The 27836-nt window shown below is 39.8% G+C and overlaps 3 protein-coding genes and 1 pseudogene across 11 annotated transcripts in view; 3 read left to right on the top strand and 1 right to left on the bottom strand.

Annotated features, from left to right (window-relative positions):
• The window catches only part of prkcaa (protein kinase C, alpha, a), a 143875-nt gene extending 141103 nt beyond the window's left edge, over positions 1–2772 (bottom strand). For both annotated transcript variants that reach the window (XM_040145306.1, XM_040145307.1), the window contains exons 1-2: positions 2606–2772; positions 18–49 (exon numbers count right to left, since the gene is read on the bottom strand). In XM_040145306.1, coding sequence (XP_040001240.1) covers positions 18–49; positions 2606–2772 — 199 coding nt within the window. The remainder of the gene's footprint in view (positions 1–17; positions 50–2605) is intronic.
• A 3128-nt stretch (positions 2773–5900) lies between these two features.
• LOC120799862 lies at positions 5901–9811 on the top strand (annotated as a pseudogene).
• A 671-nt stretch (positions 9812–10482) lies between these two features.
• Positions 10483–17158, top strand: LOC120799860 (beta-2-glycoprotein 1-like). Of its 8 annotated transcripts, none has more exons than XM_040145311.1 (8): positions 10483–10745; positions 11597–11773; positions 12359–12455; positions 13289–13365; positions 13700–13888; positions 14909–15088; positions 15424–15621; positions 15871–17158. In XM_040145311.1, exons 1-8 carry the CDS (start codon positions 10670–10672, stop codon positions 15933–15935), a joined length of 1059 nt encoding a protein of 352 aa, XP_040001245.1. In that variant the 5' UTR covers positions 10483–10669; the 3' UTR covers positions 15936–17158. The 8 variants fall into 8 exon arrangements, 6 of the variants coding, with proteins under 6 accessions (XP_040001245.1, XP_040001247.1, XP_040001243.1 ...); XM_040145312.1 differs by adding an exon at positions 11407–11465 and having other exon boundaries at positions 10693–10745; positions 15424–17158; XR_005708902.1 differs by lacking the exon at positions 10483–10745 and having other exon boundaries at positions 10761–11773; positions 15871–15991; positions 16242–17158.
• A 632-nt stretch (positions 17159–17790) lies between these two features.
• On the top strand, positions 17791–27744 carry nol11 (nucleolar protein 11). Its single transcript, XM_040145305.1, has 18 exons — positions 17791–18657; positions 19345–19458; positions 19968–20024; positions 20117–20265; positions 20512–20569; positions 20878–21019; positions 22080–22286; positions 23050–23126; positions 23603–23726; positions 24007–24098; positions 24491–24556; positions 24674–24858; positions 25094–25219; positions 25543–25794; positions 26037–26115; positions 26315–26407; positions 27002–27109; positions 27293–27744. Exons 1-18 carry the CDS (start codon positions 18511–18513, stop codon positions 27404–27406), a joined length of 2190 nt encoding a protein of 729 aa, XP_040001239.1. The 5' UTR covers positions 17791–18510; the 3' UTR covers positions 27407–27744.
• Positions 27745–27836: the final 92 nt, after the last annotated feature.

Here is a 27836-nt window from a genome sequence, read left to right as displayed (position 1 = left end):
AGTCAATGTTGTTTTACCTTGGCACTGGAATCCTTGCTTTCCAAACCCCCTGTGAAAACCAAAAAAGAAAAGGCTGAATTAAATAGTTGTTTACTTTCTCTCTCTCTTTAAAACAAACATACACACAGTAAATCCATTCATTCATGCATAGATGTGTTTGTTAATTCCAGGGATAGGGTGTTGCACGATGTACACCATTACTGAGCAATTGAACTGTTAAGCATGGAAATTTTCATATTTTGCTTTTTGCATTTATTTTATAACTTTTAACTAGACTTTGTGACCAAAAGTATGTGGACCCCCCCCCCCCCTATGTTTTTCATAGTTTGGGCTAGGCTATCTTAGTTACATCAAAAGCGATATCCTAACGCTTCAGTGTACAATGATATTTCAGACATTAGTGTACTTCCAACTTCATGTTAACAGTTCAGAGAAGGCCTTTCCTTTGTCAGCATGGCAACATGCCCACAAAGCCACAACCATGAAGAAACGATTTTCTACTGTTCCGCAAAGAGCCCTAGCCTCAACCCCATCCGATACCTTTGGGATGTATTTAAACGCTGACTATGTGTCAGGCCTTATCATCCAACATTAGTGCCAGACCTCACTAATGCTCTTGTGGCTGAATGGGAGCAAATCCCTGCACCCAAGTTCAGAGATCTTATAGAAAGTCGTATCAGAAGAGAGGAGGCTGTTATAGCAGGAGATTAACACATACGATTTTGGAATGAGGTGCTGGACAATCACATATGGGTATAACGTTCAGGTGTCCACATGTTTTTTACAATATGGTTCTACTGCGTTCAAATGATTGACCTGTGTTTCACAAATACAGCGTATACTGTGCATACAAATATACAGTATATGCATATATTTTTTAAGTTAATGTAAATTTTTTAGCACATTTGTTAGTATGCAAAGAGAGAAGAACAATATTTGTTTCTATTGCTCCACCTGTATGAAAAATATCAAATCCACAACTGAAACTGCAACTAAAACTAAGATAAATACTGACAACTATATAAAGCCTAATGAAAATTCCCAAAGTTATTAGACATCATAACCCGCATGAAGATGCTCTCTGCTTTAATTTAGAGAGCAAAACAACAAGGTGTTAGCTTCAAGTTCCAGGGCACACTGAGCTTGTGCTTTGCCAGGGCACAGGTCATGCTGTAAAACTGTCAAGTCTGTAAGCCCCTGGCAATAAAAGGCCCTGAGCTCACACTCCCACCTGCACCAGCACAGGACTGCAAACGTGGGTGCAACTCTACCAGGCTGTCTACAAGTTAACTCCTCTCACAGTTAAGAGTAAGTAAGATGATATATCACTAGAAATAGCACGACAACAAAACATTTAAAACGCCTAAAGCTGAACTTAAGACCACGCAGAAGTCTGAGAGTTTGCATTTAACAGTATTTGATGACTCTCTGAACGTTGAAATACTGACCTCTGATCATTATATTACAGACTGGGAGAGAGACGCAAAGAGAAGGATACACAGACAAGTGGACAGAAATCTGAAGATGTTCTTAGAATAAGTCTAGATATAATATAAAAAAAAAAACGAATGTCTTGACATACTTTCCGTATACATACTCTCTCCATTTGCCACTAATGGAAAGAACTGCAGCATAAAGGCATCTGCGAGTCACTGCCCTCTTCAAGTGTGTTTTTACCAAATATCCTGTGCATTTGTTGAATCATTTCATTGTAGAAGACGAGGTTGTGTTTCCACATGGGCTCACGCTGCCTGTAACCTGCAGAATCCCCGGGGGGAAAAAAAAAAAAAAAAAAATCTACCCAGGGAGTTTTTCCATCAGTAAATACTTGAGTCGTTTCTCCCCAGTAAAACGCTGTAGCTTTTGATGGAAGGCCTTAATAGCCCAAACTACATGCCAGGAAGGGGAACCTATTAGTCATCCAAAGACTTTAACCAGGTCAAATCCTAGCACACACAGCTGCAATGTGTTAATCGGAGGGAACAGAAACAAGAAAAGTGGACTTTAACTTCAGGAACTGTCAGAATTCAGTAGCCTGTAAAGACTGATACAATGCGTCTCTTGCAGAAGTGTGTTCACCTATATTCCTGCACCATTCCAGGTTTTTCTCACACATGGATTTTTCCTGGGATTTTTCTCTTGGGCCGCATAGCCACCCCCCCCCCCAAAAAAAAAAAAAAATACGAAAAACGACTGCTTTAATTTCACTGTTTCTCGCCGGGGGAATTTTCCCCCGATCGGAGAGCGTTTCTAAGAGCCGACGGTCCACAACCCGAAAGACAAGTTTCCCCTCAGTCACCTACAAGCAGTCACATTCAGTGATACGCTAATAAGATAAACCACAACACAACTCCTCCCACATGGGACTAGTTAGACAAAAATTTCGACAATGTGGGATCCTTTAAGTGAAATTTATCGGGGGGGGGGTGTGAAGACTTTCGGACACCCGTGTACTGCTACTTTACTACTGCCGGGAGTGGAGAGACCGCAGGGTGAGGAAGGGAAAGTTAGCCTGAAGTTGAGTGTGAGTACTCGACTGAAGTTAGCCTGTATGCGACGAGCAGCCGTCGGTTGGGGGGTGTGGGGGGGTAGAAGGCAGGCTTACCAGATGAAGTCGGTGCAGTGGCTGCAGAAAGTCGGCTGCTTGAAGAACCTGGCTATGAATTTGTGGTTCTTGACCTCGTGGACGTTTTTTTGCCTCAGAGCCCCTTTGCGAGCGAACCTATTCGCTACGTCCTCGGTGGAGGACTCGCTCAAACTTACTTCAGCCATGTCCCCCTAAAAAAAAAAAAAAAAAAAAAACCAAGTCAACGCTACAGCTGCGCCTCGCTGCCTCGAAGTGGTTTGCTTTTTGTTTTTTGTTTTTTGTTTTTTGTTTTCCCCCAGTCCGTGTGGACGAGCAGCCCTCGGAGTCGAGCCAGCAGAGTGCGGAGCGGCGGTCGTCACCGGAGACACTGTGCTCACTGGATCAGGGCTTCCCCTCCCTGTCGGTACTACGGCGCTGCCTCCGCTGACAGCTCCGCACCAAGTGAAAAAAAATAAAACAAAATAAAAGAATACTACGTCCGGCCCCGCCTTCAAAGTAAAAGCATTTTGTCTCGCTTGCTTTTTTTTTTTTTTTTTTTTTAGTCACGTTAAAAGAGGCTGTTTTCTACTAACAAAAACAGTTACATAAATGCCAACTTTCGTACCTTCGTAGCTTCCCATGAGGGCAACAGTTTGAATGAAAATGCAGAACATGAGTTTATATGCAGACTTCGGAAATCCGGAGAATCCCACCGCAGAAGAACATTTTTGAAGATGAATTAATGGTTTGTTTGTTTTTTTGTCTATAGCACAAAGAGTTACACTTTTGTTTCCCATTTTTGCTCCTGAGGACTATTTAGCAACCGATCTACACCACATGGAGAGCTTTTACGGACAAGGGTTAGTTTGGTCTAGTTTAAAACTGAACAACTAACAGGCCCGCAGTTGTACTACATTGCTGTCGTTGTTATTTGAACTTACATCAGCAATACCTAGTGCAATTTACAACGGAGTCAGGCCTCAAACTTCTCGGATTATTAGGTAGGCTGCACCTTTTCCAGGCTACTGGAATCTAACACTGTAGTTCAGTTTTTCACGTAATGTTATGCCTTGGTTGACGCTTCTGCAGCTGCACCACCCCATTCTTAGTGTCCAGTGCGGGTAAACTATAAGAAACATCTCCCAGCATAGTGCAGTACGATTCAACGGTCAAAAAATACAAATGGATGAAATAAAAATAAAGTTGAATCAACAGTTCTCTAAAACTGACTCAGCAACTGAATTATATAAGCTTCCCAAAGATAAGAATTATTGAAAAGATTCTGGACCACATTAGCTTAAGCGAGGTGTGCTTAATAAACTGGCAACTGATTTTATATCATTTGAGAATCCTCAAAGTGCCATTAAAAAAAAACCCGCCCCTGGTGTCCTCAGTGTAGCCTTGTTCCTGTGCAGCCTTTAGTCCCTGTCACAGAGGGGTTCGCTGCGACCTCGTAGTCAAAAAATAGACGAAAGCAACTGCCAGCAACCGTCTGAATCATCCAAAAGAATCAATGAAACCTTCCGACGTTTTCAGTCTTCTACAGTTAAGCACTGAACATTGTGGATTTCTCAGTCCCTTCGAAAGCTGAGCTGGCAACATACAGGCCATAACCATTCATCTCTAAAGTAGCCAGACTACTGATCCTTATGGTTTTTTTACAGGGGTTGTTGTGTGAGGGGTTTTTTTTTTTCTAATCAAGTCAGTGAAAAAAAAGGTAAGCACATATAACCCCAGGCCTCTGTAATGGACGTAAAATCAAAATTTGAGTTTATATTGCCCAATTAAGTTCATTTTATATACAATTGTACTCTCAGGCCTGTGTAACTACCAATCAAACAATACAATGTTTTGTTTTTTGCTTTGTTTTTTTTTTTTTTTTAAAGTCCTTAAATCCTTTTTAGCTGTGGCACAACTGTCCAAAAAGGCTGATTTTATTTTGAAGACAAACTTCCTGATAGCGGTCTATGTATCCTCGTGCGTCTTGACGCTTCTCGGCTCCGCTTCATCCTTGTCACTCCGGCTGATGTTAGGCAACAGGACCCACCATGGGAGGGAGGAGGCCCCCGGTCCTGCTGCAGGATTTCAGGATGGGGGCGCCATCGTCTGGAAAAATAGTGCATTACACATTTTTAGTGTAATTCAAACACAATTCTAGAGTTGTGTTTGAGTGACTTCCGCTCTTTTCGTGCTAATTTCATACTTTAATACAAGAGTAACTATCTTTGTACCAACATTTGAGAACAGAAAACGCGTGATACTGGCGTGTAAAATGTCATCAGGTCTTTTAGAATAAGCTACTACACCTATTTGGAGTATTTTATGAACGAATATCAATATGGGTCAATGTTCAGATTCATTTCCTTCTTGATCAGTAATGTATTATGTGCAGTGTTTGTCTCTGACAATGGGCTTAATTGTGTTTTTCAAACTGTCCCTAAAGATCCTGCGTTGTTAGTTACGAACATGTCTTTAACTGGATTACTTACTTGCACGTACTACTGCTGGTGTTTGCCTCAGCTGGGTTGCATTTCTTCCAATTTGACACACTTTCTCGCAGCAGGGGTTGGTTCACCAGCTCTTGTGAGGTTACCCGTTCCAATTCGGTTCACTGACCAGCAGAGCAGCCTAACCATTTTTGTCCCTCCTATGTGAAGGACAAATATTTGCAAATGAAATCAGTTTAATCAGATCTGCCATCCCCTGAAATCATATGATACTGAGCTCAAGCCAACTGAAAACATCCACTTAACTAGCAAAACACTCACTTGAATAGCAAAAAAGTAGTACAGAGTGAGAGCTTTGAGCTGTCAGTGACATTATATAAAAATAAATGATCCAGCCTATCTGCCTAGCTGAAGCCACCCATGAAGGACACACAGCATTACTGGTAAACAACAAATCGTTTGACCCAGTTAGGTATTGCGTCATTTTGGTGATTACGGTTCTGCAGGTCACAGCGTTTCTTTCTTTCTTTCTTTCTTTCTTTATAAAGTTGAAAATCTGTTCTGGCATGCTAATTCAATCTCCTACATTTTCCTTAGCAAACAAAAAAAAAAAAAAGCTTTTTGTTGACCATCACTAGAGCACATACACAACATACCCTTTGACATTATTGCCTCTAATGTTGTTTCTCCGGTAGAGCAGCCGTCGAGCATTCCTAAAAAGGCCGTCAAAGGGGTTAAGTGCCATTCATCAAAAATCTGTATGTGTTTGTGTGTGTGTGCGTGTGTTTGCACACTGCGCAGTAGGAGTCTCTCTTTTTCTCTGACTAAATATAAGTTCATATCACACTGTGTGCCTGCTGCTAGCTCTTTTACCAAATCAAGGTTATCAATCAACTCTGGGTAAAGACGCAGGAGTTAAGACCTTTGTACTCAATCAATAGGAGCTTACCCTAGCATATGATTGGAGCCCTCTATCACGGGCCCGATACCCAGCACCCATTATGTTGGTGCCATCCTCCACCCAGATGCAGGGGATACTGAGGAAACTGTGCTTTCATGAGGATGGCTCCGACTTTGGCTTTGTTGCTCCTCAGCCAAGTAGCTTTATACACAACAGTAACCTCTGAGACAGGTAACATGGAGCAGGATAATTGCTTTATTTGTATTTGAGCATAAACTCAGTTTATTGTCCTTATTGGCAATGTGCTGCAAGCATTCCTGTTTGACTTGCTTTCAATCACTGTCTTTTTTTTGTTGGCATTTTTGTATCTTATGTACCTCATGCACATGGCTGATGGTGTTAAATCAAAAGTACAGTGTGCACAACTTTTACAACAATTCCCAACGCTCTAATCTACGCAATGATTTATGAATTGTCAGATACTGTTGCTGTGTTATTGCTGTGAATCCTGACCCTTACATATTTATCAAATTATGTCTGTAATTAGTATCTGGCCGCCCACCTATCACTGACCGGTTTGATGAGTCAGTGATAATTTGATGAACAGCTGTAATTCTTAAATTGTTATAACCGTCCAAAAGTAGGACAAGTGAGTAAGGTGGAGGCAGAAGTTGGCTTAAAAATGCATGGCGCTGCGCTTTTCAAAAAAATCACGTTTCCCACAACCCCCGGAGAAATCACTGCATTGTGTTGGAAGGTTTACTTTACTCCATGATACCTAGCTTACTCTGTCTCAGCTATCACATGGTGAGGTCGAAATGCCCTTTCATAGGATTTTCCCACCATGACAAGAACAAAATTCTGGGAGGATCATTAACTCGTTGCTATATTCACAATATATAGATCAGGAAACAGTCAATTTAAAGACACAAGCGTGAGATACTAGTTTTATCCAAAAAAACAAACAAAAACATGGTTATTGGTTTTTAAAAACCCATACGGTCTAGTCATAAACAATATACCAAAATCTCATATAACATGTTTTGGTGATCCTAGAATATCTTTATATAGCCTACTGTAATACAGATGCAGCAGGTTTAAAAAAAAAAAAAAAAGATTCTCTTCTTAACAAGAAATGTTCAAGTAAAGGAGGAAGATAGTGGTCATAAACATGTGAAGTAAAGTTTTAGCAGATGTTTTCTCACATCTCTTCATTAATGGTGTTAAGGTGTAAGATTAAAATCCCGTTGTACCATTAAAATGAACTGTCTCTTTAAATCCACTCTGTCCAAGTTTGAAAAGACACAATTGGTAATTCATTTTTTTTATTGTCCTGCCGTTTATTCTCTCCACACTATTACTTAGTGTGTATAACCTACCAGAGATCTGGATTCAGTGTTGTTAATATCGTAAAATCTTGTATTTCCATAGTTAATATATTCCAGATCCACAGACCAGTGTTGCCATTTGCAAGGGAGAGGACTAGTACTAGAGTCAGGAGAGCATTTAACAACATGTGGATAAGACTGAATGACAATATGAATTCCTTTACAGTTCCAAACAGATCATAACAAGCTGTGTGTTACAGTAATGTTTGTCAGAATAATACAAACTTCTGTTCATCAGGTATGTCGTGCAAGAAGGCCGGTGAAAGCAGGTGTCTACATGATGGCACCTGGAGCAATCCAACACCTCTCCACAAAGGTACTGGAGAAACCACGGAAATGGTGATAGATTCTGTTGTAAGTTTTCAGAGTTAATGCCACTGTTTTTTGTCCTTTACAGCTGTGAACTGCCCTCTGCCCGAGCCACCTACAGATGGTTAGAATCATCTATGATAAGCCAGTCGCTGGAACCACCACCATGTATGGGCAAAGCTGGACATATGAGTGTAGTTCACATAAAGCCCCAAGTTATGAGAGGCTGCGGGAAGTGCAACTGAGCCACCAGTGTGCCGAGGTACACAGAAGATGTTATTATTTTCCCTATTCTTTAACCATCTCTTCCCCTTTCATCTATTTCTCGCGTCCATTAATTATGTGCCAAATCAAAAGGACCATAGGATGTGACACAGTTTAACCGGTCTGCCAGCATTAATAAAATGTTTTCTGTCACTTGTCTTGCTTAGGGAGCTTAACAGTGCAATTGCAAGCACTACATAACACCTCTCCACATTTTTACCCGTTTCTTTTATCATCCCAGATGTGAGCTGCACCCTTCCAGCAGCTATACCAAACGGCTTCATCACCTTTGCTGTGATGAGAAAACATGGCTACAAGGAGAAGGTTAAGTATGCCTGCAATGAGCACTATATTCTGGACGGTGAGGCTGAGATACAGTGCCAAAAGACAGGAAACTGGTCTTCCATGCCAGTCTGCGGAGGTGGGTCATGGGGAAATCTGAAAAGCTACCCTCGGACTAAATTTGGGTATTTCTGTTTCATTATTGCAAGAGTCTGAATTCAGTTATGCAGCAGTCAGTCAGTTAACCAAAGGTTTCCAGATAGGCCCAGACTGTGCATTGCGAGCTTGCAGCCTCCAGCCCCCTGATTCTGAAAAAGATTAAGTCGGTAAAGAGAATACAATAAATTCTTCTCAACCTTCAGCACAACTTTCATGCTAATGAAGGAGTGGAAATTCAAATGAGCTTCAAACTAATAGCAATTTCGTAACCTACTGCTTTAACTGCTGTGTTTTTTCCCAACCAGCTCCCTGCACAGTTGGCGTCAAACGAGGCCGTACTTTCTACAATGCCAAGAGCTTCTGGATTGCAGACCTGAAACCCAACAGAGTCCTCCATGGAGAACGTGTTGTCTTCTATTGTCTGAACAGAGCCGAGAGGTGTGGCTGTCCCGTGGCCAGCACCCGTGACGACCGAACCCTCAACATCCCAGAATGCTTTGAGGGTGAGTTCTAACGGTCTAAGACTGACCAGTGCACAACTTCCCAAAGATGAATGTAATGCTTTCAGACAGGGAAGGTATGCTTTAAACTGAGGCACTGCACTGTCAGTACCTTTACAGATGCAAAAACTGTGTCTAGTGCTGGGAAAAAAGTTGAATTACTCATCTATACCTACACATTTTCATGTTTTCTAATGGGCAGGAGGAAGTAGTCTATATACTGAATATACAGGGGTGTGCAACCATTACACAAGGAAGTGTTCTAGATATTTCAAAACAGAGTATGGGCACAACTTACCCCAATATCCACATGCTTTCACTGGTAGCAATGCAGATTTTTTTTCCCTGAAACACTTTACACAATAAATCTGTCAGATGACCCACAGACGTCTTTGGAAAAGCCCAGCCAGTCATATAAAAAATATTTTATGATTACAGTAACATATCTGCCTCTCTTTTTCTTGCTTTTAGAACCGGGCAGGGTGGAGTACACCTTAAGGGCCAAAACCCCCTCCATCAAAAATCACAATGTGTGCTGCCTCAGTGCGGGCAAGCCCAACAAGACCTGCAAGACCTGCATAACTTGGCACTGACCTGTGACCTGAAACACCATGCAGATTGACAGGATACGACTTACTGGATCATGGCTAATAAATCTGTAACAATATGCTGCAAAACAGAGGCAGCCTTTGTTATTGGACATCATCTTTTATTTTGACATTTTCATCATTTTCAATGAATAATAAGTAATTGCTGTAACTGTGAATAAAAATCAGTACAATGGTGGTGTAGGACCTGAGAGAGTCAATGACTTGAAGAACCTTTGTAGTTTCCACTCTGCAGATACATACACACTGTATGTGCATACATAATGTAAATACATATCCAGTACCCAGGTTACAATAAAAACGTTTTTTTATATGCCTCTCTTTTTCTTTAACAAACGTGTCCAAAATTATATCATTTTATGATGACATTTGACGCAATTTCAATCCCACAAGTAATTCAAGTGTTTTACACATTTATAATCTAATTAAAAGCCAGATCTGCTGTTAAAATTTCCAACGGAGACCTAAAAAATCTGCCAGGTTGATAAAATGGAGGCACGTCAGATAAATATTCTGGTACCACACCACTACGTGTTTTATAGGTCAGGAACCAAATCTTAAATTCAGTCCTGTAATAGAAAGGTAACCAGTGTAGCTGATTTAGAATTGAAGTGATATGATGAAATTTTTTTGGCGCAAGTCAAGGTATGGGCAACTGTATTTTTAATTGCCCGGAGCCATTGAATGGCTTTTATCAAGGGACCTGTAAAAAAAGGGGCATTAAAGTAATTCAGTCTGCTTGTGACTTGGACAAGTGTTTCTTAATTTGACTGGCAGAGAAAGAGACAGATTTTTTTTCACGGTATTTTTAATGAGATTGCCTTGTTAACGGCCCTTGATGACCATGTATTCTTTTGTTTTGATGTATCTCTGTGACATTATGCTAAGCTCTTTCAAATGATTTAAACATGGGTAGAATGAGGCTAAGTACACGAGGTATGCAGAAAACAAACAAACAAGAAAATCTTTTGTTCCTGTTTCATAATATCGCAGCAATGAGGTAAAGTCCACTGCTGGAGCTTCCCACTTCCAGTAAAATGTCACATGGATTACAGTCTGTTATTGCAAGTAGCAGGCAAAAATACAGTAAACAAAACAACGATCAGCAGGGAGAAGTTACTTCATGCTGATCTTATCTGTTTACTTTTAGAGAAACACAAACAGCAGTGAGAGGGGGGATGGAGATTCAGTATTTGAACCGCAGACCACAGGAAATTACCGAGGACCATCTGTGTACGGACAAGGATGGAGCGAATGCTGACTTTGTTTCTATTATGTCCATTTGTATTTTTTACCACCGTGACAACCCAACAAGACAATGGTATTTCTAATCTTACTGGCTTTTCTTTTATACAATTTGGCTTGAACTGCATGTGTGCAATAATGTATTATTTCATTGTTCAAACTCAGTATTTTACAGGATAGATTTTTGAGGCATTTGTTTAGTAGTAATTATAAAAACAAAATAGATTTTGATTTTAATTTTTCATGTTTATTCACATTTTGATTCTTTGGAGATATCTCCAACAGTAGAGTCCTTTTGGAGAGATGTTACCATATCTCCAAAAGGAAATGTATCTGAAATGGGTGAACACTTAATAAAGTGTCCTCTGTCTCTTCAGATTAATCAGCTATACTGTTTAAATGGTTGACAGTAATGTACAATATAATTTACATTGTTTCAGGACAAGTGGACTAAATATAGTCCTGAAGAGGGGGACATTCCTTCAGAATAATGAGCTTCCAGTAAATATTGTTCCAAATTAGCTGCATTAAAATGTTCTTGTGGTTGATTCTCCTCTGTTGTCAGAAGATTTATAGGAAAACAACAGTTAAGTTATCGTATAATTATGCTGAATGCGAATACAGTATATCACTCAAGACTGACTTGCTATGTGGCACAATTTGCTGTACACACACACACACACACACACACACACACACACACACACACACACCCTCACAAACTCCTTCTATTTCAGGGTCAGCGCACATAACTGTAACCCAGATGTTCATTAGCATGTAGTGTTATAGTAGTAAGGTTAGTATGTTTGGGATTTTGCAAAAATAATCTTATGTGGCTGGATAATGTAAATCTATTGTTTTTTTTTGTTTTGTTTTTCAATTTGATAGTCTATACACAATTATCATTCAATCCATTTGTGCTTGCAGTGTGTCTTAGACCTGAGCTGGCTGCCAGCATTGATATGGACGGGATCCAGAGGTACTTTAGACCCGGTGCGGAGTTAGTGCTGTCCTGTAAACAGGGATACACCCCTGTGTCGGGCCCTCGGAGGATTGTTTGCAGTGCAAATGGACAATGGACAAAAACCAGATTAATGTGCATACGTGGGTCTCCATTATTCTAGTGAGAACTTAAGGTCTTGTGACAGAACATCTTGTACTGCAAATTTATACACTTGAGTAATTTTCCAAGTTTAACTGTAAAGCCATTTTCTAAGAAACATCAACATTTTTAAAGAAACTTATATTTTTAATGTCAACATAGTGGATAGTAATGTCATTTTAAATGAACTAATCAATTATCGATTAAACATTACTGATATCACTGATAGATGTTCCGGTTTTACGAGAAATGAAGACTTTTTTCAGTCTTTAGACCTGACTATACATATTCATATACCACAGCATAAAAGAGAAATGTACAGAATATTCATAAAGGTAACAGTATGTGATTGCGTTCATATTAATGATAGACAAAAAGAAAGTTATTTCTTAAATGTTCTCTGTTGACTGGCAAAACAAATAACAGAGAACACATTGTAGTTGTGAGGATGATCTGCACTACTAGATCACAGCCTGACTTCATTAAGGTTGTACGTAACTGTAGCATTTGCATCATTCATAGAAAAATTACCGAATAGAAATAACTTCCATTTATACATGTGCTCTCTTCTGTATTCCCTACTGCAGCAAAGCTGTGTCCCTATCCTGATCCGTTGTCTAATGGAGAATTGTACTATGAGGATACTGTGTACCAGAGTACAATCAACTACACTTGTCACGAAGGGTAAAGCAAGAACATGTTGTTGAATTTTATTGAGTGACACGTTTCATAACTTTGGGGATAATCTGCTTATAAACCTGGATGAGACTCCCTGATATGCTTATAAAGTAGATGCAGAGGCTGTTGCGCCTGATGCGCAGTTCAAAGTCAAATTTTGTGCTTTGTTCTCTCAGCCACCTTGCTGTTCCTTGCACACCAGTGGTATATTTGGTGTGCAAACTAAGAACCTCTAACTGGCTACATGGTTCTATCTACTAGACAATATAATAGTAAAGCATGTTTAATAAATTGTAGGCGACTAACATCATCCTGTGAGTGACGTGTGAAGACAAACCTTACAAAAATCAAACGTTAGAATTGGTTACTAAATCTGAAAGCTCTGAAAACAAAATCACGATCTTCATCATCAGTGAAGTCCATAACAAATCAGCGCTGCAGACAGCTGCTTGTCTAATTTTCCTCGCAGCTAAGGGCCAAGTAAAAATCTGCTGACATTTAAGGTGCAAGCATTTTGATGAATTCTATATATTTTATCTGTTTTACCAGGACAAGTTAACACTAGTTTCATTAATGATGCAGTTGAGTTTGACTATTTAAGCATGACTTTGTTGCCAATATACTCATCCTACATTAGGTGTAAGTATGGGGACCAATAAACTAAAGTCAGAATAATCTTTGTCAATTATTTTGTGTGCATTTGACAGATACTTAGCATTCCTCTGATCTACCTACATTTGGCTTCAAAGGCATTCAACCGGATTTGAATCAATTATCAAGCATTTTGTGTATATCTTTGCAATCTAAGCATGACTTAACGACATGGCTGCTCTGCACAGGTATGTCTTAAGTGGAGCCAGCACTGCTGTGTGCCAAGCCAACGGAACATGGAGCACAGCAGTACCAGAGTGCAAGCGTATGTAACCCACTGCATCTTTCCGCAAGACCAGGAAAATAAAAAAGAAAGCATAAAAACACATGAATGATATAGTGGCTCTAAAACAAAATGGTCTGTGGTCTTTGAAGACATTATTAGGCCAGTGTAAAAAACCGTATGTACTTTGTATCTAAAGATGGACAACAAAAAAGCTACCACTCAATTTGTCCCGCGGTAAATCTAAACAGGCTATTCAGAATAATATATAAAATATACAAACAGTTATAAACAATAGACAAAAAAAATCACATATAGTGCAAGCATGTATAAGCCAGTGCACATACACTAACATATTCTCTGTACTTTCTTGTAGCTGTGTCCTGCAGTCTTGCTCCGATCCCAAAGTTTGGGATGATAACTTATGACAAGAGGATCAGGGGGAACACCACTGATTTCGGCGTCACAGGGACGTACAAGTGCCTACCTCCGTACGTACTTATTGGCAATGCAAGAGCAGAGTGCACTGCCAGTGGCACCTGGACCAAGACACCTGAATGTCAAGGTATGAAATACCAAGAGTAGTTGCATTGGCACTGTAAGACGTATTTACTGTCCAGACCCCAAAACATGTCTAATACGCTGTTGTGACATTTCGGATTGTCAGACTTCTTGACAATACTGTGTTTCAAAGTTCATTCTTGATTTTACTATCAGCAAATGAGAAAACAATCTCACCACAAGTTCCACTTGCTGTATGTAGTTTGCCCAGGTTTCATGGAACTGTAAATTATCAAATTTTGAATTTTTTTCCTGCACAAATTTAAACACATCACTCACAGAAAACAACAAAGATAATCATAACTACAAAAATTCTCCTCTCGGATTCTATCCAAGATTAAAATTTACACTATGGGTTTTTTTAATACGGCATTTAAAAAAGTAAAAAATAAAATTTTCCACTATTCCATATATGAATAAAATTTGAATATTTTCAGCTTTTTCTCAAAGCTCTCTGGCTTCTCTTTGCTCTGGGTAAAGAGTATTAAATCATGAGAATAATCAAGGACTCTGAGATGTGTATGGGAGTCCGGTGGACAGCTAGAGGCTTTTTTGACTCATAAGATACAATTTTTGTAGAGACCATGATATGTTTAGTGAAGATTAAACATTTAGGAATACGATAGCTGGGAAATGAAGAAGTTATCCTGACGTAGATATTAGGTATGGTCTTGCTAACTGTTTTTCTAAAATAAAGAGACTTCAGGGTATTTCCAAAACCATGTGATACGCTGCCCCAATACACCAAAAAAATACATTTCATGTATTATACAGAAGGGACTGATTATGTTCTGTACTGTTCAGTGGGAGCTGAAGAGGATAACACATTATGATAAATTAGATGCAATTGTACCACATTCGGTCTTAACCATCTTCAATCTTCAAGGGAAATTTTCCAATGCACTTCAGCTGGCAACATCATGGCATCATTGGCAAACAATTGGCAAAAACAGAAAAACAACATGAAATCTACATTTTCATCCCCAGTCTCTCTAATGAATGAACTAAATGCGTTCCTTTACAGTGGTGACATGCCCTCCACCGGAGAAGATTGACAAGGGCTACATGTCAAGCCAAGACCAGAGAGATTACGACTACATGGAAACAGTCAGATATGGGTGTCTTGGAGACTATGTACTGGAAGGAAGCCTGCAGATTGTTTGTCAGCAGAATGGGAATTGGTCTGAAAAGCCATCCTGCAAGGGTAGGACTACAACCAATATTACAATCATTTTACATTACCGGTTTTGGTGATAGCTACATTCCTTGGATGATTTTGTGAGGCGAAGACCATCAGACCTGCTTGTAGTATACAGCTGTTTTGTTTTACTTTCATTCCCAATTTTATTTCGATCCCATGAGTCATTTTTTGAGTGTGTATATAACTACTTTTTTGAAAAACAATATGTTGAACAAATAATCAAACATCGTGACCCTGTGCTGAACAATAAAACCAACCTGTCAGATACCAACTGTTTTAAACTCTTCCCAACACTATTTCTCCAGTATAATATTTTTACTACTCCTTGTGACTTATAGCTCCTTGCAGTGTTGGCATACAGAGAGGAAGGATATTATACAAAGGACGAAAACTCTGGATCAAAGACCTCAAGCCTAACACAGTCTTACACAAAGACATTGTCTCACTCTATTGCATGAACAAGGCCAGGAATTGTGGTTATGCAGTGCCAGCCCAGTGCATCGATGGAAGACTCATAATACCTGAATGCTTTGAACGTAAGGGATATTTAATTAAATATATCATAAAGGCAATTTATTCTATTTTACTCATCATTGTATGTATATTTGTCACCTTAGTATCATCCCTCAACCAATGCATAATTCTCTAGAGCTGTTCCGTGGATGATAAACAAGACTTGAATTTGTTTTTCTGTGACTTGATGTATGTCAAATCATAGTTAAGAGTTTTTGTGCCCATTCTAATCTCTTCTGTGTATCTCTATGTGTGTCCCTGTCTCCTTCTAGAGCCCGGCACTCTTGATTATAACTTCCATTCAAGTTCGCTCCCGTCAGAAATTGAACAGTGCTGAAAGAGCAGCAGATCCCTTCTCTGATGACTACTAAGCCACTCTAATATGGAATAGATGTTAGTGTGTTCTGGTTTCTAAAAGTAAAGCATATGTTCTAACTCAAGCTGTCTTTGTGATTTATGTAACACAGTTCCCACTAAATTTAACATTTCAGACATGATTTTTGTTTGACTCAGTCCTGATTAACAAAGTGTGTTATTCTGCTACTTCACCTTTCAAAATGTATATATGAAGAGTTTACATGGGCTACTATGGTCTCTCACACTTATTTCTCTTAATTCTCTTGTCTTGTCCTGCACCAAACAGAAGATACCATGAGCTGACAGCACAGAAGTCATCCGCCTGCCAACCACTTGTGCTAGGCCCTGTGATAACAATCAAAGTCTCCTCCATACTGACTTTAGCAAAAAGTGAAGAGGTCCATTGTGGGTCACCCTGTGCTAGGAAACATGAGTTGTTTTTTTTTCAAGCTTACAATGTTATATCTTGATCTACATTACTATGTATTAATGTTGACACTAATCAACACCTATGACACACTCACAAAAAGAATGTAACATAATGACCTTCATAAACAGGAATATTGTAAATGTAATTTGTGAACAGCTATGTATCGTTAAGACCAATACCCAATATCACAAGCCTGGAAACTCTCTGCAATATAGCAGTTTTTAGCAATGGTAGCAACTCAAGGGACAGCAATGTCTCTATTTCGGTTTGTCTATGAAGGAGGTGCTGCACTTTATTGAGTATACAACTTAAAGAATCCAGACTGTCCTGGAGACGAACATTTAGAGTGTGTGCAGAAAGTATTCAGACCCCTTCACTTTTTTCACACTTTGTTATGTTGCAGCCTTATGCTAAAATCATTTAAATTCATTTTTTCCCCTTATCAATATACACTTAACATACCATAATGACAAAGCAAAATCAGAATTTTAGAAATTGTTGTACATTTATTAAAAAGGAAAAACTGAAATATCACATTGACATATGCATTCAGACCCTTTGCTATGACACCTGAAATTTAGTTCAGGTTCCTCCCGTTTCCCTTGATCATCTTTGAGATGTTTCTACACCTTGACTGATGTCCCCCTGTGGTAAATTCAATTCATTAGACATCATTTGGAAAGGCACAAACCTGTCTATATAAGGTCACACAGCTGACAATGCGTGTCAGAGCAAAAACAAAACCATGAGGTAGAAGGAACTGCCTGCATAGCTCAGAGACAGGATTGGGGTTGAGGCACAGATCTTGGGAGGGCTACATCAAATTTCTGCTGCATTAAAGGTTCCTCAGAGCACAGTGGCCTCCATAATTCTTCAATGGAAGAAGTTTGGAACAACCAGGACTCTTCCTAGAGCTGGCTGCCCAGCCAAACTGAGCAATCGGGGGGGAGGCTTGGTAAGAGAGGTGACAAAGAACGCGATGGTCACCATTAATGAGCTCCAGAGATCCTGTGTGGAGATGGGAGAAACTTCCAGAAGGATGTAGTTTATTAGATGGTGCTGATGATGTGAAGAGGATGAAGGAGACTCTGCTGACACCGTCTTGATTGCATATAAAGGTTTATTACAAAGAAGTACAGCATCAACTCAAGCATCTGCAGATCTGCTTGTGAGAGGGTGTGAAGCCGATGAACCACTCTGAAAATCAGTCTTGACTACAGACGCTTAAATAAGGCAACTGTTTTCCTAAAAACTGTCACTAATGTATGGTTTCGATCACAAAGCATAAACTTTCTTTCCCAAACTGTGAAGCACCCTCTGAGGACCTTTGACCTAGGGCCTCTATATAAACACAGCTCTACATATATAAACATACACCTCAAGGACAACCATCACTGCAGCACTCCACCAATCTGGGCTTTATGGCAGAGTGGCCAGAAGGAAGCCTCTCCTCGGTGAAAGGCGCATGAAAGACACTTGGAGTTTGCAAAAAAACAACTTAAGGACTCTCAGACTGTGAGAAACAAGATTCTCTGGTCTGATGAAACCAAGATTGAACTGTGTGGCCTCAGTTCTAAACTGATGAGGGAAAATATGAATTTAAATTATTTTAGCATAACACTGTAACACACAAAACGTGAAAAAAAGTAAGGGGTGTGAATACGTTCCCATTGCACTGTATATCTAGTTTATTGGCTTGGTTTGGATCAATGTGGTTGTTTTTTTTTCATACTGCTCAGAATTAATTTTACACGCTTTATTCTAAATGTCTGTGGAGACCCCAAAATTTTCAAATGACACAGGATATGTCAGGATAAATTGGAGAAATTTGTATAAAGTGATGCACAATTGCCTACATCACAAAATGTAGAATATTTTCATGCTCTTGAAAGATGCAGCCCAAAAATAACACGAAGTTTAGTGTCTGAATATTGTACTCATATATGTACTAATATTGTAAACATCATACTGATACAGCATGTTATTGTCAAACAGCGTGCCATTGATATAGAGATTTATGATATTAACAACCTCAAGTTGCAGCGGCAGTAAACAGTCTCGTGGTTCCGGGTTCCGTTCGTCCATTCTCGCGATATCCTACGAGTTCACTTTCTTCTAGTCCAGCATGGCCGCGCTGTATGAGGGATACACGTTGTGCGGACTTGTTCCAGCTCAAACTCTGTCAAATTCAGGCATTCAGGGCATCGAACAGGAGAGGGACAGCGACCATGTCGTCGTCACGGACTCAACCAGATCTGTCACGCTGTACAAGGTAATCTTTAGTGTTTGTTTGGAGGAGGCGCTCCAAACAGGGGCCAGCTGATCAGTGCGCCCCGTAAAACTCGTGTTGGCATCATCGGCTCTTTTTGGCAACGGTGACAGAGACCATAGACAAGTCATACCGTCTCTGATAGTACTCCTACTCATTTTCTGTGAAAATCGATAGTAGGGGTCGCTCAGTTTGGAGTATAGTCTTGCTAATTTACAAACACAGGCAAGGCAGGTTAGCTAACGTTAGCTATACATACACGCACAGACATCTTGCTAAACAATGATGTCTAATCGGTAGACGCAGCGTGAATTTAGCTAATCAGTGATATATAGCTGCACATATCAATGTCAACTTTCAGAGCTGGCTTCTCATCCCCCTCAGTTCGGACCGGCCGAGGACATCGCAACTTTGTTGAAATTACTCAGGTTACAGCCGTGTGTCTCTGGGATAAGGTAGCTACAAGATAACACTGCCAGAATTTTAAAACGAGTTTGGTTTTTACCACAGGAAGAAGAGCGGGGTTTACTTTAGGCCACGGGTTGTCGTGCTGGACTCAATGGCACCTTTTAACCTGTCTTACGTTTAGCAGTGTAGTTGTAGGTAAAGGGAAAGCGTGATACAATTGGTAACACATTGCTGGAGAAAGTTGTTGTTATTAATTGTTCCTCCCTTTTGTGGTTCTGACAGGTGTCAGACCAGAAGCCGCTGGGCAGCTGGACTGTCAAACAAGGTCAAACTCTGACCTGTTCAGCAGTCTTCAACTCACAGACTAAGGAATATGTGGCCGTCTCAGACAACAAGGTAGACCTTTCTAGCCATTCTTGTATTGTATGTATTTGTGCAGAGCCCCACGGACTTGTTGCCAGATTGCAATTGGGCAAAAATGAATCAGCCAAGCTGTTTTTTTTGTTTTTTGTTTGTTTTTTTTCCCCCCATAAAATTAAAGAAGGTAGGGAACTCCCAAGCACTATCATCACTAAGGTTATAGAAAAAGAAATGTCCGAAAACTTGCTTTTTCAATAAATTCACAACTAACAGTGTTTGGGAGTTTAGGACTTCATTTTGCATGACTTCATTCTCCACCTCCTTCTTTACCAGGTTTGCATTATCAGTTTTCCTCATCCATATTGTAGCACTGATTCAACACACTTTTAGTGCTTTTCGAGGTTTTCACCATTGTAATTTACAGTATTGGGTCCTTGAACACAAATATGTATTTTATTTTATTACTTTAGTCCCTAGAGTCGACTTTTCAGAAATATCTTTCTCCTAATAATGTCCATGTATTGTTTCTGTTGTTGTCTTTTAAGGTGATCAGAATTTGGAAGGAAGAAGACATCCTCTTAGATAAGGCCTTCAAAGCAACTGTAAGTCTGAACATGGATATTCATCCTTTGTGTCAGGAGAACATCACACCAAGCACACATTCCCATTCCTGCCTCCTATGTATATGTTCCAGGTGACATCCGATGTCTGGAGGGTCCACTGTGTACATGGAGGGGAGCCTGTGGTCCTGTTCCAGAGGGGAGCTGTGAGACTGCTGGACTCCCTGCTTTCTGCTCCCCAGCAGCCCATAGAGGAAGTCCTGGTTCAAGAAGAGGCCATCAGGTCAGTATCATTATGCCTTACAGCCCCAGTAAATCCCTTGTTACAATCTTCAGAGCACGGTTCAGAATCTGCCGAAGACACATTTCAGCAGTTGCAATCTGTCATGAGTATACATCTCCCAAATTTGATGTTAAGGAAACAAATTTACATAGACAGCAAAATAACATAAACATTGAAAGAACCTGATTGCTATTGCTGACCTGTTGTTTCTTGTAGCGTTTTCATGAGTCTTCTTTCTGTCCTCAGGTGGAGCACCAACATAGTGGCAGAGACACAGCAGTTTGTCATCTTCACAACTGAACAGGTAATGTAATTTTAAATGTTTGGCTTTTGACTGAAGAAACAAAAACTGATAATTCGGTTAAATTATTTCACTTTAAAGTTTTAATCTGACTTTTATCACAATACTAAGCCATAAAGACAATTACTTCAATGGCATGTTCTATGTGCCTGAATGAAAATGCGTGTGAATGACATGGATTTTAATGACCCATTTACCAAAAACTAATTTTGTCTGTCTGCGTTTTCTCCACGGACACCAGCATAAACTCTTAGTTATTAGTATTTCTAAATGCCTGTTTGCCTTGAATGGCTCTCACTGTGTCCCCACAGAAAGGAGATCATTTCCTCTACCTGCAGAGACTGAACCCCAACACCCTACAGAGGTACCGGCTGGAGAGAGAAGAGCCTGGTCTCGCCCCACTCAGCTTCTCTGCCTCCTATAAGGATAAACACATCTGCCTGCTTTATCTCTGTAAGCCGAAATTTCCTGTAAAAATATTTTTAGTGTCTGTGTTTGACAGCACATCTTAGTTTCCTGGACTTGGGAATGAAAAGGCGGGCTCAACATACTGGGTGACATGAATTTCTGATAGAAATGAAAAAACATTTCATTGCTGACAGTGTTAGCCAGTGGCAGCAACTTCAGTACTTTGTATGTACGAGGTTTGCAATAATGAAGGACATGTGTAAAAGGGTGCACTCCAAAACTATTGTACTGGCTAGTTATGGTTTCCACACTGTTTAAATTCGGCACACTGGTACTGCTAATGGAGATCAGCCATGGACAAGGCATTCTATGCATTTCAGCATTACTGCAGAAAGAAGTGAATGATCCTTGTTCAATAAGTTATCTGCAGAATATGACATGACTACTAATGGCCAGCAGCAAGTTAATTGATGTATGGGAAAATTGAATGTGAAATCCATGAAGTGTTTTACAGTTGTTTTCTTTTTTTTTGTTTTTTTGTTTTTTTTTTGGGGGGGCGATGTGTTTTTGGTTTTTCTCACACAGAGTTTAATGCACTCTTGAACGCACAAATGCTTATCTGATTCAAGAAGTAACATATAAAGAATTATAGGATTAATTCGGTAATCCATTCAGTAATTCGTGTGTGAACTTAGGTTCAGTCACAGCCAGGACCTAGTGCCCATTATGCTCCTCTATCTAGCCACTTCCTCTCTGCACCACTGTTGAACTGAGTAGGGAACTTCTGGGCTGTGACACTTTGTGCCCCTTTTTAAAAGGTTAGTTGTTTAAGATAATTCAACTGATAACGAGTAAAGCCTTTTATCTTGAACGAGAGCCCAACGCTGTTTAAGTCAGTATCCACTTGGTTGTGCAGCCAATGCTGATCTTTTAATTAAAAGACACACTCTACACTCAGGATAAAAAATGGTTGAGGTTTGGTTGTTGACTGTGTTGCACAAGCACAAGATGTCACACGCAAAATAAGTAAGAGTGGCATCATTAGCTCTCTATAGTTCCTTCGCTGAATAATCCTTTTTTACCTTTTTATGCCTCATCGTTTAAGACCCTAACGGCCATGTGTACCAGAGTGTAGTCTCCGTGCGGGGCCTGGGGACTGAGGAGGGGACTCAGGCTCTTCCGCTTCCCCGTAGCCTGCTGCTGGGTCTTCCTGTCGGTGAGGGCCTGCTCGAGGCAGCATCAGCCTTGGTCCTGGATGAAGCCCATGTAGCTGTTGTGGGGGTTCCACACCCCTCCGCCGGAGCTGGTAAAGGTAAATTCTGTTCATTTACCATGCCTCCAATAAAGGCAACAAGTGTTCTACTCAGATATATCTGTTTGAGGTTTTCAGCTGTAATTGGCCTGAGTGTCCGGATGGTTGTTCAGTTTTCGCTCCACTAAAAACACAGTTTTAAGCATGAGAGAGCTTAATGAAGTCTATCTGGGACACACAATGAGGCTTTAAGTAAAGACTCAGTCAACATGCACAACACCAGAGCTGTGTCCCAAAGGTTTTAGGTTAGAAAAGTTCAAATAAGAAATGTAAAAAAAAGTAGTTCTGTCCTGCCTGTCTTTTCCATCCTAATTAGCCTGTTAGAAAAAATGCTTTGTTAGCATTGTATAAACAATAAGTTTGAGTAGTGCACAAAAAAAAATTCCCCTTTGTCAGTCTTAACTAAAAAGTTTGTTGCATTTGCAAAGGGTATATACACTAGCGAGAATAGGGCAAGCAGGCATCCCTTGATTCAAGTTTTTATAGTGCCTTTTTAAAGTTTTTAAGATGACTGACTGACTGACCTGAATTTGGTTTCTAGTCTCCACATTTTATGCCGTGGCAAAATAACAGGGAATTTTGTTTGTTGAAACTAAAAGGAATTTATACGTTAAAATTATTAGAATTTAAATTAAATTAAAGCAAGGCTAACATTAGTCTTCAGCTGCATTAATTTTGACATGTGGACTATGTTTTCAGAATAAATGTATTAGATAGATGACGTGTCCATCGCTCCTGAATGGCTCTGTCTTTGAATTTTCAGACTTTCTGTGCATCTGGAATACCAATTTCCAGACGCTTCAGGCTGGAAAAGAGATGGCGGGTAAAATCTATGGGCAGGTAGGGATGCCTCGGTGTATGAAATTCAAATAACCCACCAAGTTGATTGTTTTCTAATGTATCTGTTTTATGATCAGCGGATGAAACAATATACTGAAAAGGATTTTTTTTAGCCACGGTAGTGGCAGGGCCTTGGAGCTCAGACAGAATAATCACCAGTGTGTACCTGAGCTTTTGTTGCTGACGTTCAGATTATGCATGAACCACCCACTCAGGCTTTGCCTCATTGTTATTACTGCAGGCCAAGTTTCCCTGTCCTTCCAGCTGCTGGGTGCTGATGGAGGACTGTATGACTTTGGTAGAGCATTGTGTCTGCTCTCCACTGTGACGGGGTTCACTGTCCCCCCTCACAACTTTATGGCAGTTTACAATCTTAAAATTGAAACATAGACAGTTTGGGCACTCTATTATCTATAATATGTTTACTTGTACCGCTACTTCTGTTTTGTATTCATTTTCTTTTCTCTCTAATTTAGCTCTGGTGTTATTCCAACAAGTTATTCATTCCACATGGGAAAACCCTGTCTGTTATACCATTTGTGTGCCCCAAATCTTCCCTGGCCTCTGCACTAGGGAAACTAAGGCAAGCCAGAACTGAAGGTGAGCTAAAACAATTTAGTAGTACTGTGACTAATAATAACTTTTTGCAACTGCAAAAAGCAAATGACATACACAGGACAAAAACCTGTAACTTTTAAAACCTATATGCACGATTTAGCACAAGTAATTAATACAGAAACAGTATACTGTTTAATATATATTTTATACGTAGTCATGTGGTCAGTTGTCCTAACTGAGCAGCACTGATAGTCACGTCTGCATTGAAAGTTCTTGATTACTCAATGGAGTGTTTTTTTGTTTTTGTTTTTTGTTTTGAAAGAGTCCAAAGCTCCAGCTTCTATACCATCTTGGAATAACATTCTGCACGGAGAGAAAGCTCAGCCCTCTAGAACAGTGGAGACCAGGAAGACGGTATGTTGGATGAGTGTGTTTTTTAAATGACTTTCCAAGGCAAAATAAGGTAAATTACTTAGATACAGCCAGGCCAGATTTTTTGCCGCATGAATTGCTAGTGCATCAACCCCACACTCTTGCCTTGAAAATTCACTTACAGTGTTTCTTGGACCAACGGTGTATATCCAAAAACTATATTCATTATACTAATTAGCTACACGTCCAAGTGAAATTGTGATTTACAGTAGTTGTTGCATCATTCGCAAAATGTTTAAAGTTATGTTTCTTGGCAAAAGAAATTTTTATAATACAACAAGGCTACTGTATGGTATTGTTTAGAATTTGTTAATTTATTTGTAGCTTTATCTGTAATGGCAGTCCAAATGAATTTGACTCTCATTTCCATACAGAGAACAAGCCGTAAGACTCAATCAACACCTTGTCTGACAACTGACCAAGTTCTGGCCCTCATTAAGGTAAAAATTGGATTTTTCAATGCCTCTAGCAATACTGAATCTGCATGCTGCCACAGGACAAGGTTGACAAATTCTGACACGTAATAATTAACAAAATATTTTATTTTCCCAATGTAGACAGCACCAGTAGAAGATGTCCAGAAAGAAGTGGAGGGGCTTCTATCCAGATCAGAAATCCAGGACTCGCAGTCCTCAGTTGGGCAGCTAGTATCAGTCCTTGTGTCTCGGAGCCTGGCTGATCCAGCCTTCTACACCCCTAGCACCCTGGCACAGCTAGTGCACACTCAGTGCCTCTGCCATAGGTCAGTAAGGCAAGAAATGAACTGAAATATTAAAATTTGGTATCTAAAAAAAAAAAAAAATACTGTATTTAATCAGTCTTTATTCTACAGAATGTGTTTTCTGTACTTCAATACTCATGTAAATACCAAAAACCACCGTTAGAATGAAAATGTCATAATTGAGTTGGTTTTCACTGCAATTGCAATGATTCTGTTTCTGTTGAATGTGACCATTTACCTTTATGACCTTCCACAGTGTGTGTCCTGACCTTGTGCTGTTGGCCCTGGAGAGGAAGGATTACTTTCTGTGTCAGCTCTGCTTGCAGTTCTTCCCTGACATCCCAGAGGCTGTCACCTGTGCCTGCCTCAAGGCCTTTATCAGGTAGAATTCAAGTTTTGTAAATTATATTACCTGATGGGTTTGAAGAGCACAACCCCTTCAGTGAACGCTATGATACAGGCGTGAATGGATGTATCTGGAAGTGTCCTTTTTGATACGACCACAATTCTGCAAATTCTATTTTCAGAATTGTTTCAATCCTGCAAATAGTGGCTTCAAACGGGTGATTTAAATGTTGAGTTTGATGCAACTCATGTGATTAAAATATCCTGCAATAGTGGTTTAATAATCTGATCATTAGCCTGACTTGGTGTCATATATAAATTGGTAAAACAAGAGCGTGCTGTTTTGCGTTTGTCTTGCAGTATGCCAGACGTCGATGCAGAGAAAGCGAACCTGGAGCCTGACAGCATCTCCTTCATGGAAACCCTAATCTCTAGGGAGCGTGGCCAGGTTGGCTTGCAGAATGGTTACAGCTCTACCTCCTTTGAGGAGAACCGCTTAGGCGCCCTCAGTGGAAGTGGTGCTGTCATAAAAACCAAAGCAGAAGACAAGGAGAAGACCTCAACTCCATCAGAACAGACCTGTCCAGTGGGATTACACAAGGCCGTTCTACTGTATCCTCCCAGTGCACAGTCGCTCAAACACAACAATTTAGCATTCTGTCTGAGCGGCAGCTGGTCGCATTCAACTGAAAGTTTGTCTCTGTCAGATATTTTTATACCTTTTATCCTGAGTTGCTGTAGTTTTTGTATATTAGTAAAAAACTTAAAGACTAAAACGATACATTAGTAGCTATAGCACAATATAAAAAGACTGAGAAATGATAAAGTATGAAATCTTAACTCAAGCTGCAAAGAAATGAGGTCCTGCAGACGGCGTACAGCGAAACTTTTCTCCTCCCACACCTGAAAGATCTCTCCTCCCAGCATGTTGTTGTAAGGAACAGATAGTGTCTGACTGTGTCTGTTTTCCAATTTTATTCACATTAAAACAGTGATAATTATAGTAAATAATATGTATTTTCATGTTACATATCCAATGGTCTGTTCTTGTAAGATTCTTGGTCAGTCCAACCACAGATGCTTGAAAAAAAACCTGTGTTTACAGTGTCAGTTTTCTTTCTCATCCAATCAGCTTTTCCTCCAGTACCTGCAGTTCCTCTACCTAAAATACTCCCAAGATGCTTTCCCACAGATGCAGGGATTGAGATCACCAAGTTTGACCCAGGTCCGTATCAAGGTCTAACAAGATAATTAGGGTGCGCACACTTTGACATATCAGTGCAGGTAGTGTCTGTCACAGCAGGACACATTACGTGACAAATCAGGAGGCAGAAAAAAGTATTTGCTCACTTTGCTGACAGATTTTCAAATCTAGAAATGGTGGTTGTCAGACTTTTATTTTAACTGTGTGTGGTCTGAATTCAGTTCAGCCACAGTGCAGGCGTCAATGTCAAGAGATGGAGAGTTAATACTGAGACATACTGAAAGAAATAGCCACACAAGATTTTTGTGCCAAGTGTGATCATATTTCCCAAATTCCCATCAATATGATCTGATCTCAAACATCACATTTATGTTTAGTTCCCCCAACATTTTTTTTAATAAACTTCTAATATCTAGCAAATGTGTAAAAGCACTGCCATCGTGATATACAGAATTTCTCAAGAAACTCCTAGCAAAAATAGCAGTAAAAATACTTTTTCAATGAATTGTTGACCAAAAAATAGCTCTAAACAAATGGTGTAATGCTACCAATCAGACATTCCAGTTTGAGAAGAATACAATTTCTAACTCTGCTCTTCTTTCCATTTGATTGTAGATCATGGATTGGGTATGCTTGCTGTTAGACGCCCATTTCACAGTGCTAGTGATGACTCCAGAGGCCAGAGGCTTACTGCTGAACCTCCACAGCTTTGTTAAGTCTCAGGTAACAGACTCCCCTTTGTCAGCGCTGTAACTGGCTGCATGTTGGTTTGACAATATTCGTTCTGTGTTTGGCTGTGTAGAGACAGTGGCCTAATCAGTACTGCAGTTTTATCAGGAAAAAAAATGGTATACGTAAAAACTTGTGGGATAGAATTTAAAACAATTTTCTTTCTTGTGTCCTCAGGTGAGACTGGTTTCTGAGCTTGGAAAAATTGAGGGCAGCCTCCAAGAGCTCAATAAGATGAAAGTGAAGAAGGATGTCGGACAGTACTCCATTGAAGTCATTGAGCTATTTTAGAATTTGTACAGAATACTTTTTAATAAACCTTTGAGCACACAGTCTCCTTCCAACTTTTCAACTGAAGTGGTTTCAGGGTTGTTTACATGTCTCGACTGGTATTACAAGTGCTTTTTGGCACCAATGCTACCCTACTGAGGTCAAGTTGCATGAGTTTTACTGTTAGACGTTGAATTAACTTTCAGATGCATTTGAACTGTGTTTTAAAGTTGTTTAAGCCAGTGAAGATTTGCCCATTCAGATAACATGAATTGCATGATTATAACCCTCTGCTCATATGTCAACCTGGTTATAATAGGTTTGTAAAATACATGCAAAGGCAACCAAATACAGCAGTATGGTTATGGTTTTTAACATTCATAATGGGAGTCTACCTTTGAAAACACAACTTTGAGTGAATGGCTGTATTTTGTATATGTCCTCACACAGG

Source organism: Xiphias gladius, chromosome 15 (assembly GCF_016859285.1).
Source record: "Xiphias gladius isolate SHS-SW01 ecotype Sanya breed wild chromosome 15, ASM1685928v1, whole genome shotgun sequence".
Taxonomy (NCBI): Eukaryota; Metazoa; Chordata; class Actinopteri; order Istiophoriformes; family Xiphiidae; genus Xiphias; species Xiphias gladius.
Note: the sequence above shows the minus strand (reverse complement) of the source record. Positions and strands in the feature narration are given on the sequence as shown.

Bases quoted from the DNA above. Each gene is read 5' to 3' on its own strand.
- LOC120799860 (XM_040145308.1), top strand. From the start codon at position 11,500: ATGTGGCTGGATAATGTAAATCTATTGTTTTTTTTTGTTTTGTTTTTC. The intron at 13,889-14,908 runs GTATGAAATACC...GTTCCTTTACAG, and splicing joins CAAGACACCTGAATGTCAAG to TGGTGACATGCCCTCCACCG. The intron at 15,089-15,423 runs GTAGGACTACAA...TGTGACTTATAG, and splicing joins TGAAAAGCCATCCTGCAAGG to CTCCTTGCAGTGTTGGCATA.
- nol11 (XM_040145305.1), top strand. From the start codon at position 18,511: ATGGCCGCGCTGTATGAGGGATACACGTTGTGCGGACTTGTTCCAGCT. The intron at 23,127-23,602 runs GTAGGGATGCCT...TCTCTAATTTAG, and splicing joins CGGGTAAAATCTATGGGCAG to CTCTGGTGTTATTCCAACAA. The intron at 24,557-24,673 runs GTAAAAATTGGA...TTCCCAATGTAG, and splicing joins AAGTTCTGGCCCTCATTAAG to ACAGCACCAGTAGAAGATGT.